General features: G+C 48.8%; 1 protein-coding gene and 1 non-coding gene across 23 annotated transcripts in view; one reads left to right on the top strand and one right to left on the bottom strand.

The window, feature by feature from the left end:
* The window catches only part of Farp2 (FERM, ARH/RhoGEF and pleckstrin domain protein 2), a 92147-nt gene that overhangs the window by 47770 nt on the left and 29549 nt on the right, over positions 1-14828 (bottom strand). For all 22 annotated transcript variants that reach the window (XR_011709197.1, XR_011709199.1, XR_011709196.1 and 19 more), the window contains 3 exons: positions 3888-3992; positions 2969-3011; positions 1386-1464 (listed from right to left, as the gene is read on the bottom strand). Coding sequence is in view for 17 of the 22 variants with exons in the window: in XM_071619457.1 (XP_071475558.1) it covers positions 1386-1464; positions 2969-3011; positions 3888-3992 (227 nt within the window). In the remaining 5 variants the exon portion in view is untranslated. The remainder of the gene's footprint in view (positions 1-1385; positions 1465-2968; positions 3012-3887; positions 3993-14828) is intronic.
* Positions 2552-2624, top strand: Trnav-gac (transfer RNA valine (anticodon GAC)). Its single transcript has one exon. It is a non-coding gene; the product is annotated as a tRNA-Val (tRNA).

Below are 14828 nucleotides of genomic sequence, written 5' to 3' on the forward strand. Positions count from 1 at the left end.
CTACATTCTCTTGCAATTTACGATTTGCTGCCTTTTAAACTCAGTAGTTCCACTCCTACAAAATTTTTCTAGAGTGATATTCTTGGAGTTCAAAAATGACAGCTGTTTGCAGCATTTCGTCAGAGAGAAACTGGAATATGAGAATGACTGAGTGAATCCAGGCACAGCCTGCGGGCTCAGGCGGAAGGTCGGCCGCAGCTGCCTGTCTGCCACGACGGCCGTGTGAGACGGCACTTCCCCGGGTCTTGCCACTCGTCAGGAAGACTCCTGCTCAAGCACTGGCACTTACCTGGAGAGTGGGGTCTGTGAGCAGGGACAGAGAACTTTTGCTTTTTATTCTACATACTGTGATGTGAAAAAGTTTTTCTTTTGTCAAAACCATGTACTTTTTAATAAATAAAAAAAAAGGACTGACTGCTTAAAAATGAGGCAAAGGGAAGCAAAGGTCAAACTGACTCCCGGGTCTGATTGCTAAGGTTGAGGCCAGGGTTCTAACTTGGAGAGCACTTCCTGTTACCAACAACTGTTAGGAGACCTATTTCAGAGCGAGTCCCTCCAGAGACTCAACAGGCTGCCAGCTACACTCTGTTCACTCACAGAGGCACTCCGTAGCCCTGCAGTGGGGTCTCCTCAACCTCAAAACAGAGGCGGAGGGCAAGAGCTCTCTCCCTCTCCTTGCTGTGACCGTTCCCAATTCCCAGATGTCAACATGACCTCAAGAAACCTTTCAGAGTTTCTGAGATGCTGTGGGTCCAGCCGGGACTCAGGGCAGAGAGGCGCTCTGCTGCTGCTATGACAAGGCCCCCGTCCTCTGTGACCTGCACCTGACCTGGGGCTTCAAGCTGGCTTTTAGGTCCTGCTTTAGTTCTTGCTCTTTCTGCTCTCTCTTTTTTTTAACATACAGGAGGGAAAAAAAAAAAAAAGCACAAGAAAGGAGTTGCCATCTCCTTACTGACCAGATGACTACTATTCACACTTTCAATCATTTCTGCAAAAAAGCAACCTTGAATTAAAGGGAGTAGCACAAAAGAAACGGCCTGACGCCTCTGCTCCATGCATCTGCAAGGCCTCGCAGACTGAGCTGCTCCCTAGCCCACAGGGGCTCTGGTTCATGCCAGGCCTGCTCCTGGGGGGGGGGGGTGCCGGCACCACGCTGCCCTGACACAGCCTTCCAGCCTCCGTTCTCAAGTTCCCCCTGCGACCTTCCTTCTAAGCCTGCTGTACATCCAGGTCTGTGCGTGAGTCACTGTCACAGCGCTGCTTTAACTACTCTTCATTTTCTGTTTTTATGTGTGCACTAACTCATCCATTCTTGATCACTCATGGTAGCGAGATAAATACAGGACCCCATGGGCCGCAGCTCCAGTGCAGAGTGAGCTCTTCACCTTGTATATTCTTCTTGCAACTGACCAGGATCAGGTGGGAAGAATTTCACAGCTAGGCGAAGCACTGCATTCTTTGGTCCTATAAAAAGAAACTTTCAGATTTCACAAAAGCTGATTTTTGTATTAATTCTCTTTCCATATATTACTGTGTAATTGGGTGAGTGCTTTAAAATGGGCTGGGCTGTTAAGCATTTTCTCCTCTGGTAGGATGGTATTAAAACATTTCCTGTGCACGAGTATGAATCCTAAGCACCAATCACACATACTGAAGAGAAATTTCAAATCTTTTATTTCCCTAAGCAGAGATTATTTTATAAATCCTTTGAAACTGCCCATTAAATTGTGGAATATATTCCTGGGTAGGAGTGTTGCTCAGTGGTAGAGCACTTGCCTAGCATGCATAAGGCCCATGTTCAATCCCCAACATCATTAAAAAAATTTTTTTAAATCCCTGTTTACATTTTAGGATAAAAATGATGAAGTTCAAGTGTTAATACCATTTTAATGCAGTAGTAAAAAAAATTTTTTTTGAAATCCTTATATGTATTAATGAAAGAAAATGTTACTACCACTTACTATACTGAACTAGAACTGATTTTTGTAAGGAAAAGGCATAAGATATAGCTGAACTGAATGTCTTTGTGCCACAGAAATTTAATAGTAAAACAGCATGCGATTTCCACCACAAGAGCAGCTGCTCTTTCACCCGGCGGCCGTCACCGACCACTGTCGCCAAGTCTCGGGCACTGTCTGTGACTGCACACACCAGATTTCTCCTCCACATGTGCCTACTGGTGTGTTGTAGCTAGCTGCACATGTGGTTGGATGTACAGTTGTATGTTTGCACATGCACACAATATAATAAGGAGGAGCCATTTGCTAAGACACTAGGGAACCTAAAGAGCCTTCGCGCATCTGTGCAGGACAAAGTTACTTTCACACATCCTCTTGTCTTCAACTTTGTACTAGAAAAAAAATAGTTATGGTGATTCAGAAAATTAGAGACTTTATCGTATATGATATATATAAGAACTGAGGACTATTACTGTATGCCTTCATATTTAAGTTTAATAAGGAAACTAACAAAAACAATTATGCTCACAATTACAATTACGTTTATCATTATGGAACAGTATTAACATTTTATCAAAATGCTACCTATGGGCTGGGGATGTGGCTCAGTGGTAGAGCTCTTGCCTGACTTGCAAGAAGCCCTGGGTTCAATCCCCAGCACACCAAAATAAGTAAGCAAGCAAGCCAGCAAGCAAGCTACCTAAGAGAGGCACCATAGTGCATTTTCACAGCCTGTGTACAAAGTGCATGCTTACTGTTTTACATATTAGCCAAAATTTAAGATACCAAACAATATATCCTATAACTTCCAATGTGAGGTGGTCACCCAGGACCACCTGAGACAGATGTGTCATCCCACCCACCTCTCCTCTACAGCTGTAATCAAGAGCAAACAGCTTCTAAGCTCATCTGCCGTGGAGTGACACAAGTGTGTGGACACACCTGCAGCCTCGGCATTCTACAACAGGCATCTGGTGACCACAGTTAAGAGAGTTACACAAAGGACTTACTTCGTACTTGCCTAATGATGGGTTTCATAGGTTCAAGCCAGATCTAAAGAGAATTTAACAAAAGAGAAAAACTCGATTAATGATCTTCCTATTTAATAAGTGTATTTTGTATCTTGCTATAAAATACAAAAATACTTATGATTAAGAGAAATTTTTATAACACAGATATTTTGACTCTACTCCCTTTTTATAGAAACCGAATCTCGACAAACCATGGGAAGCTCAGCAATGCCTGCTTCAAGAGCGGGGGGACACTAAACTGCTGTCACACTAGTCATCTCTCCTGAGCCCAGCACTCAGTCACTGTGCACAGGACAGGCACCAGCGATCACCTCGGGGATGTGGTCAACACCACATCGCATTCTCAGACCACAACCCCCGAGAGGGCCACCGCATGAGACAGGCCCTCTGTGGCACCAGAGCAGAGACCCTCGGGCAAACCCAGCTGTGCAGGGACAGCTGAGGGCCAGACCCAGAGCTAAGCCGACAACATGCTTCCTGAACGGAGAGGCTGATGTGGGTCTCTTTATGACAGTCACATCTAAGAACACTGGGGGATCACACTGTTTAAGGTTTTGTCTCTTAAGTAAAACAAGGCAGAACCAGTTCAATTTGCTCAAAATTCACTTTCAAAATGTTTACTAGGCAGATGCATCCGAGGCTGTTGTGTAACTTGGCACACAGTGCTGTAAGCAGAGTGGGTTTAGGGAGGTGTGAATTCATTAAAGATGGACATGCTCTTTATGGCTAAAGATAAAGCACTTTAATAGCACAGCGCTGATAAAAATAATGTTCCAATAATCAAACAGCTTGCCTTCATCCTTACAGAAGGTTCCAAAGGCTCTACGCACTGAGTACGTCATAAACATCCTATAACACAGTTACAGCCTGTTTCCAAAAGCAAATCAAAAGCACATACCCAGTGGGACTGGACGTTCTGAAACTCCAACCCGAAGTAGTCGCACTCGATCAGGTTCAAGCGCTTCCACACCTGCATCAGCAAGAGCTGGCCGGCACACTTGGGCTGCGGAGAGGCGAGAAGAGCCTGAGGGCCGGGGGACAGGGACGGTCTGGAAAACTGGCACAAGGCTACAGCTCTGACACGAGGCGCAGGTGGCCCTGCTGCACTTCACCTGTGTATGAGCAAGATTTACACACAGCACAGAGCACACGAGTCTGCCGAGGCACCTGTGTTTATCCACTGATAGCAAAGTACTAAATGTACAGCTCAAAAGTCCTTCCATTTTACATTCTTACTGTGTTTTTAGTTGTATTTCTCTGGCATATAATGATTTCTAGTTTCAGTAAACATTTCACCAAATAATTTTGACATCTGCTCAAAAGTGGAGTTCCACAGTCTCTGTTTACATAGGCTCCCAGTGAATGATTTACTATTTGACAGCATTTCACATTATGGAGAAGAACGTGAACTGTTCAAAAACAAGGTGGGGCATGTCAGCTCTCCAGAAGAAAAATAAAGTGATGTCCTACTTTATACTATTCACAAAAACAAACTGCAACGACTAAAGACTAAAATAAAACAGAGTAGACTGTTTCTGTACTCCTGGGGATCGTAAATCATAAATAGGTGAAGTCTTCCTAAGCATAGCCCAACAGGAAGACCAGCAGTCTGCCTACCCAGAGCTCCTGAAAAGGAAGATGTCTAACAAAGCTATGATCTACAATCACACTAAAAAGACAAGATGGTCCTGTTTTACTCTTGGCAATCGGGTGAAGAAACACAACAGTTGTTAGGCATTTAAAAAGGTATTAAACCCCTCTGACAACAGGATCAACTACAACAGGGAGACTTCATGTGCCTGTGAGAAAACAGCCCCACACAGAGCTGGGGGTGTAAGTTAACACGACCTGGGGCGGGGGAACGTGAAAATACTTTTCAGAATTTCAAGTGTTCATTTACCTTTGCCCCAGCAACTCCACTTCCAGAATGTTCCCTACAGATATTCTCATAAACTGCACAGAGCTAATTCCATAGGACAAATTCAGCAAAGGGCTGGTGGAATAAGTGCTAGCCCAACCATACTGGAAAAGGGTGCAAGCCCAGAAGAACACGGAGCTCTCTGGGGATCATGGAGCACAGTCCTCCACACAGGCTGGCCGAGAAGAAAATCCCAGTCTGCATTCCCATGGGGTGCAGGTAACAGGACAGTTTTGACACACACACACACACACACACACACACACACACACAGTAGAAATAACTGTGATGGCTATACACTAAATCTTTAAAGTAACCACCATTATAGCACTGAACAGAGGTGGGAGGCCAGGGGCCTCTTGTTTCTTCAAGTCTGTCATCTCTGAATGAGGAGGGACACATCATTTTTACAAAATAATATGCCAGATGGATGTGGTGGTGCCTGCCTGTGACCTCAGCTACTCTGGAGGCTGAGGCAGGAGTATCCTGAGTTCTAAGGCCAGGCTGGGCAACTCAGGGAGACCCTGTCATGAGACAAAACCAAAAAACAAACAAACAAATAAAGAACCCAAGAGTCCCATGCCAGTGAGGAAAAGGCAGATGTCCATTGCTCCCTGAAGTTTAACCCCAGATCCTGTTAGCCAGTGCTCATGCTCCTAAGAGGAGACTTCTTAGGAGGAATGAAAACCTGCAATTCCTTGTTACAAAGAATTGTAACAGTGAAAACCTCCTCAAAATGGACAGTGGGAGATGAGCTAGTGACCTTACAAATATGTTAAATCTAATTTTATTTTTGGTACTGGGGATTGAACCCAGGGTGCTCTACCACTAGCTGCACCCTTAGTCCTTTCTGTTTTGAGACAGGGTTTCACAAATTGAGAGACTGGCCAAGAACTTGCTGTCCTCCTACTTCAGGCTCCCAGGGACCCGAGATTCTTCTGGGTTGATGCCACTCTGATGCGGTGGGCATCTCAGAGGGGTACATCAGTGCTCCTAGCTCAGGAGATGCAGCCGCAGCAGCCCTTTCAGATTGAGCACCAAGCCTCCAGGGTTGGCTGGCCAAGAAGAAATCATGGCGAAAACCAACTCCTCCCAGGAGAGATTGGACAGCTCAGCATTTTTTTAGGGCTGGGGATACGGCTCAGCTGGCAGAGTGCTTGCCTTGCATGCACAGGCTCTGGGTTCCATCCCTAACTCCACAAACAAACAAACAAATCCGTACAGAAATTAAAGATAAGAAAAACACCGACAGCTCATGCTTCAGACAAAGGGCTAATTTCTTCAAAAAACATGGAAACGCAAGAATCCTGAGTGAAGATCTCACCTTAACTGCAATGTACAAAGCGCCCTGACGGCTGACCTTGGGAGGTCCTTGGGAGGTCCCGGGAGCTGGAGCTTGGCTGGCTGTGTCTGCTGTGGCTGCTCAGCGACAGCCTTCAGGTACATACAGGAGTGGTGAAAACAGAAGCGTGGAGGCTCCAAGAGCATAATCAGAGACCCACAGATCAAGGTTACACTGAGGTTCTGTTTTTGGTCTATCAATCATATTGGCAAAACCTGAAGGGTGGGAAACAGGTGTGCTCACATGGGGCTGGTGAAGGAAACTACGTCTTCCAGGGAGCCAAAGTCAAACACACCCTCATCCCACGACTCATGCTCTAGCAAGTACCTCACAGGTGCAAAACAATGCATACACCGGGGGCGGTGGCGCACACCTGAAATCCTAGCAGCTTGGGAGGCTGAGGCAGGAGAATCATGAGTTCAAAGCTAGCCTCAGCAAAAGTGAGGCGCTAAAATGTTCTGTAGGGAACATTCTGGAAGTGGTGAGATCCTGTCTCTGAATAAAATACAAATTAGAGCTGGGGACGTGGCTCAGTGGCTGAGTACCCCTGAGTTCAATTCCCAGTACCCCCTCAGAAAAAAAAGAAAAGAAAAGAAAGAAATATGTGTTACAATAAGGGTTCTAGTAGCAAAGGATCGAATGTACTCTAACTCTACCAGTATATGACTGCCTAAAAATTACTGAAATCAGACAATGCTATTCCAGACAGAATTTTAAAAAGCCAGTCTGCTGTGTGCTAAAAGGGGAAGAATTCTTGAATATACCAAAAGAAGAAAGGAAGGGGCAGAACAGCACGTATGCCACCGTGTGTGACAGGGGCACATTGGTGAGCATGTGTGATGTGAGGGAGGGAATAAGTTGCACACAGATGTGTGTTTGGTGGAGTGTGTGTGTGCAAAGCTGGGGCATGTGCACGCACGTGTATGTACACAGGCGCTCTCTGCAGGAACCACCACAAGCCAGCAGCAGCCAGGGTTCCAGAACCCAGCTGTGTGCACACCTGCTTACACTTCTCCCCTCTGTCCCGTGGCACGGACCAGACCTGTTAGGTCTGGGTAAAGGCAGGCTGCGGGCCGGAGGAGGGCTGTGGACACACCAGGTTCTGCACAGGGTGGATGAGGCAGGGCATCGACACTGGGAAGGGACCCTGGCCTGGGGGCCAGAGGCCCAGCTTTGCCCATCAGCATGCTTTGGGGAATGAAGGCCTCCAGGAAAGGGCTGATGCCAGATCGGGGGCAGGGAGGGGACAAGCTGAGCGCAGGGAGAGAAGCCGTCAGAGTGAGAGGCCATGTCCAAAGGAGGGAAGCGCTCCTCACTGGCCAAGTCTGGGGCAGCCTGAGCATCACAGCAAGCAATGGCAGTGCCGTGGTTCAGATGTGAGGCGTCCCCAAAGCCCAGGTGTGAGGCGGGGTGAGGAGGTTCAGAGGTGCAGAGACTGGGTCAGGAGGGCCTTACCTAAGCAGTGCACTACTCCCTGACAGGGATTAGCTGGGTGGTGACCACAGGCAGGTGGGGTCTGGCTGGGGGGAGGTGGGTCCTGGAGGTGTGCCTTCGGGTGTATATTTTGTCCCTGGTCAGTGGAGCTCTCTCTCTCTCTGCTTCCTGGCTGCCAAGTGTTGAGCTGCCTTCCTCCCCCACACCCTCCACCACGACATGCTGCCTCACTTGGACCCAGAGCAATGGAGTCAGCGTCTATGGACTGAGACCTCTGAAACTCCGAGCCCAAATAACTTTTCCTCCTCCACTCTTCTTGCCGGCCTTTCGGTCACAGCAGGGAGCCAGCTGACTAAAGAGGCAGAATGAGTGGAGACCCACTGGGCAGAACAGGGACCAGAAGCCCACCTGATGTGAGAACTGGTTCCACACTGAGAGCAGAGAGGGTGCAGGGCTCCAAGGGTGCTCCCCCTGGGGAGAGGCCTGTCTAACACATCCTCACCAGGCGGCCAAAGCGGTCAGCACTAGAAATGGGACAGACTCAAACCCAGTGCCATGTAACTAGATGAATGAGAACCCAGCACCCTTCGGTGCCATCCCTGCCAAGGGTGCACAAGCTGGTCCAGGTGCCAGGAAACTGCGAAGCCAGATGGTCTCACCCAACTGCTGTGCTCCTTGTACTCATCAGCTTCCCTTTACTATAACAACATACCAGAGGCCGTTCACCTACAAGGAGAGGAGATTCATTTGGGCTCACAGATTTGTAGGTTCTGGTCTAGGGGGTGGGTGTCGCGTTGCTCAGAGCCACTGGCAAGGCAGCACGCGGGGCGGCAGTGTGTAGTGGAGCAAGCAGCTCAGCTCACGACCAGAAACAAGAAGAGCAGGAGGAAGGGGCCCGTGCTGAGCCTCCCCCTTCAAGGGCACCCCCAGGCCCAGGCCCTCTCCAGGCCCCGCCTCACACAAGTCCTGCTAGCTTCCCACACGGGGCTTTTGGGAGGCACTCAGCAATGAGGGTGGGGACATCAGGGCTGAAGGAGGCCAGGAGAGGCATGGGACCCTGTCCTGCGTCATATCGATGAAGAGCCTTCAAAGAGCCTTATGTTGGCACAAAGTGCCCTTGAGAGTGTCAGGCACAGGGCTGGCAACTCACTCTGGAGTGGCAGGGAAGAAAGAGTCTTTGGCTCTTGTTGCTTTTTTTCTTCAAGTTTTAAACTGCTTTAAAATACAGAATACAAACACTTAAAAATACAGAATCTTGGCCTCCAAAATACATAGAACCTGTATACAAAATATTCAAATAAGTGAATTTAGAAAGGTTGAAGGATCGATCATGAAGAGCAGTTCTATTCTATAAACCACTATGCTGAACACCACATTTCACTGCTGAGACAGCTCCCCCTCCGTGACACTGGGATCTCCCTCTGTATCAACTGTCATTTCTCCCCAAGTGACCTATCAACCCAGTGCTGTTCCAAGGAAAACCCAGCAGCATGTGTTTACGGAAACTGACAAGCAGATTAAAAAACTACACAAATCCCAAAGGCCTCAAACACTGGAGAAGGACAGATTTGGTGGACTTCCACTATCAGATACCGAGATTCAGTGCCCAACTGCAGGAAAGATGCAGCGGTTCTGACGTGAGCACAGGGGCCAATACAGGCGCACCGCTCCTGCAGAGGACAGGAAGTCGGCCCAGGAGGACGTGCTGACAAGCACGCTGGGAACAGTAGGGTCCACTACACAAGAACACGCACCCTGCCTCACACTACACGTACGTCACCCAACAACCCACGGAGGAATCCCACAACAAGGCCTGGAGAGGCAGACACTTCTGCAGCAGGACACGAGGAACGGCCACAGAAGAAAGCGCGGAGCTGGACTCCCTGGCGTTATAAACTCACGTGCGTGAAGACACTGTGCAGGTGACAAAGAGCAAGCCACACACCTGAAGACATTTGTGATGCCAAGTTCCAACAGAGGCCAGGCATGGGAGTGCCCACCTGTGACCCCACACCTTGGGAGGCTGAGGCACGTCCTCCTGTGCCGACTTCCTGTCCTCTGCGGGGGTTGGGGTGGGGGTGTGGGGGGGGGCCTGTGTCTGGCCCCTGTGCTCACGTCACAACCAGTGCATCACTGCTGCAGCTGGGCACTGAATCGTGGAAGTCCGCCAAATCTGTCCTTGTCTGATGTTCGAGGCCTGTGGGTTTGTGCAGTCTTTTAATCTTCGTCAGTTTCCAAGTTCGAGGCCTGATTAACTTAGCAAGGCCATAAGCAATAAGTGAGACCTTGTCTTAAGATAAAAAATAAAAAGGGCTGGGATGTGGCTCACTGGCAAATTGCCCCTGGGTTCAAATTCTAGTACCCCCCCCCCCAAAAAAAAAATCCAACAAACGTTGTATAGCGAATATAAAGATCTTATAAATTACAGGAAAAGCCAGCCAGCCCATGTAAAGGCAACTGGGCAAAAAGACGTGAACACATACTTCACACAAGGGGTACTCAATGGCCAGTAAAAAGGAGAGTGAGGAGACGGCACCAGGGAGATGCATGTGGAACCTTGAGGGGACCCTGGGCGCCTCCAGGGTGCCTAACAGAACAGGTCCCACCAATGTGGCCAGATGTGGGGCCACCCAAGGCTCACACTCTGTCAATGTTAACATCCAGAGTGTGACCACACCTATACACAGATATGCCCAGCCGCTCCGTCCTGGGTGGACACCCATGCTGTGGCCTAGATGTGAGGGTCCCCAACAGCTCACTGGGAGACGATGCCGCCCCTCTCAGAGGTAAAATGACTGGCTGTAAGAGTCGGGCCCCAGTCCATGGACGACTCACTTGACAGAGATTAACTGGGTGGCAACTGGAAGAGGTGGGTCCCTGGGCATGGCTTTTGGGGTATATGCTTTGTCCCTAGTGAGCAGGCTTCCTGATGGCCAGGTCCTGGGCCACATCCTCATTTTGGGCACAGAGGGATGGAGGGGAGAGACTGTCTACAGTCTGCAGCCTCTGAAACAGTGAGCCCAATAACCTTTTCTTCCTCTAAGTAGTTCTTGTCAGGTCTTCTGGTCACAGCAGTGGAAAAGTCGACCGCAACACCATGGAGAGGCGTGTCCAAGAATGTCCGCTCCCAGCAGTGCAAAGCTGGAACACGCTGCAATGCCCACTCAGAGCAGAAGGGAAACTGCGGCGTGTCGTTCCAATGGAGACTCCCCAGAAATGAAGACACCACTGCCACTGAGAGTTACGTTTAGGTGACGTGGAAAGCAGTATGGAGACTCCCCAGAACACCTGGAGTGAGACCACCGTCTGACTCAGCTATCCCACTCCTTGGTTTGTTCCCAAAGGACTTAAAATCAGCATACTATAGTGAAGCAGCCACATCAATGTTCAAACAGCTTAATTCATGATACCTAAGCTATGGAACAAACCTGAGTACTCCTTCAACAGATGAATGGATAAAGAAACTGTGGTACATATACACACTGGAATATTATTCAGCTTTTAAGAAGAATCAAATACGGCATTTGCCAATAAATGGATGAAACTGGAGACTATCATGCTAAGCTAATAAACCAATCCCCCAAACCAAAGGCCCAGTGTTTTCTCTGATATGCGGATGCTAATTCACAATAAGGGGTGGGGGGCTAGGGAAAAAGAGAGTTACTTTGGATTAGGAGTGAAGGGAGGGGAGGGACACTGGGTAGGAAGGATAATAGAATGGAGTGGACATTATTACCCTATGTGCACATGTAACTACGTGACCAGTGTGATTCTGCATCTTGTACAGCCAGAAGAATAAGAAGTTACACTCCATATATGTATGATGCAAAGTGCATTCTACTGTCAGGTAGAACTAATCAGAACAAATAAAAAAAGATTAAAAGAGAGATTAAACTGTAGCTACTTTTGTGGGGTGGAAACTGACGCGGCAGGCCCCTGGGAGCCCAGGCTGCTCCTCCATCCAGGTGGGGTCCAGGGTTGTAGATACACACCGAGCAGCACTCGCAAGGTGTGTGCAAGTGCTTGTGTATTCTACCTCAGTGGGAATATGACTGAAGCTGGGCGTTCTGGTGCACACCTCATGTCCTACCTACTCAGGAAGTGGAGGCAGGAGGATTTCCTGGGCAACACAGTGAGGCTCTGTCTCAAAATGAGAATGAAAATAAATGTGATCACCAGGCGGGGGGGTAAGAGTCTTTGGAGTTCATGAAAATTGATCCTCCACCTCCCACACTACAGCCTGTTAGAGTCTCTGTGCTACCAACTTCACCCCTGCTGATGGGTCCAGAACTCCCAGCTCCTCGAGGTGCGGGCTCCACTGCGGGACAGTCTGCTGGAGAAGGGTGCGGGCTGACTATCTCTCTAACCCTCACTACTGCATCAGTGTCTCTAGACAGGGTGCAGTCTGCTGAGGCCCTTCTGTGAATGGACAGAAGGCAGTGTCACCGAGATGCCCTGGAGAGGCAAGCCAGTACAACACCTACACCAAGGAGACCTCCCACGTACACAGGCCGCCTCAGGGGACCACACCAATCTAGGCACATTTTAAACAAAACATTTTCTTTTCTCTCTCTTTTTTTAAAAATTTTTAGTTGTGTTAGGGAGATGCTGACCAAACCTAGAGAAGACCACACTACAAGAACAGGCTTCCTAGTGACCACTTGGATTTCACAGCTGGACAGTGACTGCAGCAGAGACATGCCTTTGGTCCTTTGAGTGTGCTCTCGTCTCCAAACCAGATGTGCAGCTGTCTGGCTGGAGGGTTGGCCACCCTCTGCTCCCAGTGAAGAGGAGGGGTGTTCTTGAGTGGCCAGGCCACCCTGCGGACAGGAGAACAGGCTCTGGAGCTGCAAGCCCAGCTCGGTGGTAGGATGAGCCCGGGTTGTTTCCTGTGAGGATACATTCAGTTCTCACAGGGGCTCATGAGATCAGGTAGGGAAACTGCTCCTGCCCATGAGCTCACCCACAGGACAACATGGCATCACCAGAAAGCATCACCTGACCCCCCGAGCTGGCTCATGCCCTCCTGGGGACAGTCCCCTTAGCACTGGTCCTTGAGCATGCCAACTTCCTTCTTAAAGAGGGTGCACAAGAGGACAGGCCAACAGGTAGAATGGAGAGCCCCCCCCCCCCACCAGCATGTCCGCACACAGAGGCTGGGGTGGGAGTCCATGGTGTGCAGCTGGCTAACGTGTGCAGGCCGTGGTTCAGTCCTCAGAGGACATGAAGCGCAAAGCCCACTACCTTTCTCATTACTGTGTAAGTGGCGATGGGGACTGAGCCTAGAGGCTCTCGACCACTGACCTACATCCCTGAGCCTTTTTATTTTTTGAGATAGGGTCTCATTAAGTTGCCAAGACTGGCCTCAAACTAATGATCCTCCTGCCTCAGCCTCCCAAGTAGCTGGGATTACAGGTCCATAATGTATTTTAGAGGTGCCAAACTCTCAAAATATTTTTCAACATTACTTGCCTAAATAATTTTTAAAAAATATTTTTTATTAGATTTTGATGGACCTTTATTTTATTTACTTATTTATATGTGGTGCCGAGACTCAAACCCAGTGCCCCATGCATGCTAGGCAAGTGCTCTATCACTGAGCCACAGCCCCAGCCCTCCTAAATAATCTTTGACAGCTTCATTCCCCTTAATTTTCTTCAGAGCAGAATCTCTGTTCAGGGTCGTCAGGGATGGGTCTTCCTTGCTTCTCTGAGCACCAGCCCACTTGGCAGCTGTCCTTCTCCAAGGTACGTTTTGGGCATCTATGTCAAGGACCAGATGACTGAACCGTGGTCTGTCTCCCTGACTTCTCTCCTGTCCCACTGGCCTATGTGCCTGCTTTCACGCCAGCACCGTGCAGTCTTTGTTGCTGTGATGCTGTGGTGTCACTTGAAGTCTGGTACCGTGAGGTCGCCAGTGTTGCTTTTTCGGGTTAGAACTGTTTGGGCTATGCTGGGTCTCTTATTCTTCCAAGTGGATTTTAGGACTGTTTTCTTCTAGTTCTATGAAGAATGTCATTGGTATTTTAAGGCACTCCCTTTAACTTTTACAGGTGCCTTAGGGCCTAGACTATATGTCAACAAATGTCACGATCGACTCTCAGTGTCACTTAGTCTGTCACAAGTCCGTTTTTACCTCCTCACATCTTCCTACAAGTTTACCTTCTGTTCCTAAAAATACAGAAATTCAGCCTCAGTGGGACTGTAACACCCGTCCCATTCTCCCACAGCAGAAAAGATCAGAGGAAACAAGAAGGCCCGTGGACGGAAGCAGACAGGCTCCCTCCCGGCCAGCTGGGCACTGCCACCACTGACAGAAGCTAGAAAGGAAGAAAAGACCAGCAGTCCCCACCCGCTGCCCACTGTACTGCCCAGCCTCCTGGGTCAGAACTAGGTTCAAGTATGGGCTGGGGAAGAAGCAAAGAGCATAGCATACAAAACTCAGGTTAACAAAAAACAACTTTTTGTTAAATATTTCCATTTTTTTAGTTGGTCATGGCACTGAAGGGCTTCTGCAAGTTCAGACATAAAGCATCCTGTTAAAAGCTGACACCCACAATAGCGCCATTACAGACTGTGTCCAGATGGAACTGGCCACGGAGCCTGGCCAACAAAGTGCTCCTTTATCCTTTGTCTTAAGAGTGCTGTGGGAAAATTCTTCTGAAAACAGCCTGATTTTGTCCTTTGGCTTGTTTATTTCATGTGCCCATTTATAGTTCATGTGCCAAGTGGCAGCTCCTTCACCTCCCCTCACAGACTTTGCATCTGTACTGTTAGCTTCCCTACACAAGATTTCCCTTGTCTAAAAATCAGATCGACCCAACCGGCTTTTGAATATACTGTATAAGGAAAATAATGTCAATACGGTGGGACTGTAATACCCGTCCCATACTCCCACAGCAGAAAAGATCAGAGGAAACAAGAAGGCCCGTGGACGGAAGCAGACAGGCTCCCTCCCGGCCAGCTGGGCACTGCCACCACTGACAGAAGCTAGAAAGGAAGAAAAGACCAGCAGTCCCCACCCGCTGCCCACTGTACTGCCCAGCCTCCCGGGTCAGAACTAGGTAACTATAGCCACATTCATTCTGGATTCTTGGAAAGGTCACCAACATTGGTGGCAGTCATCTCTCTCTCATTCTGGTGCAC

Source organism: Marmota flaviventris, chromosome 11 (assembly GCF_047511675.1).
Source record: "Marmota flaviventris isolate mMarFla1 chromosome 11, mMarFla1.hap1, whole genome shotgun sequence".
Lineage (NCBI taxonomy): Eukaryota > Metazoa > Chordata > Mammalia > Rodentia > Sciuridae > Marmota > Marmota flaviventris.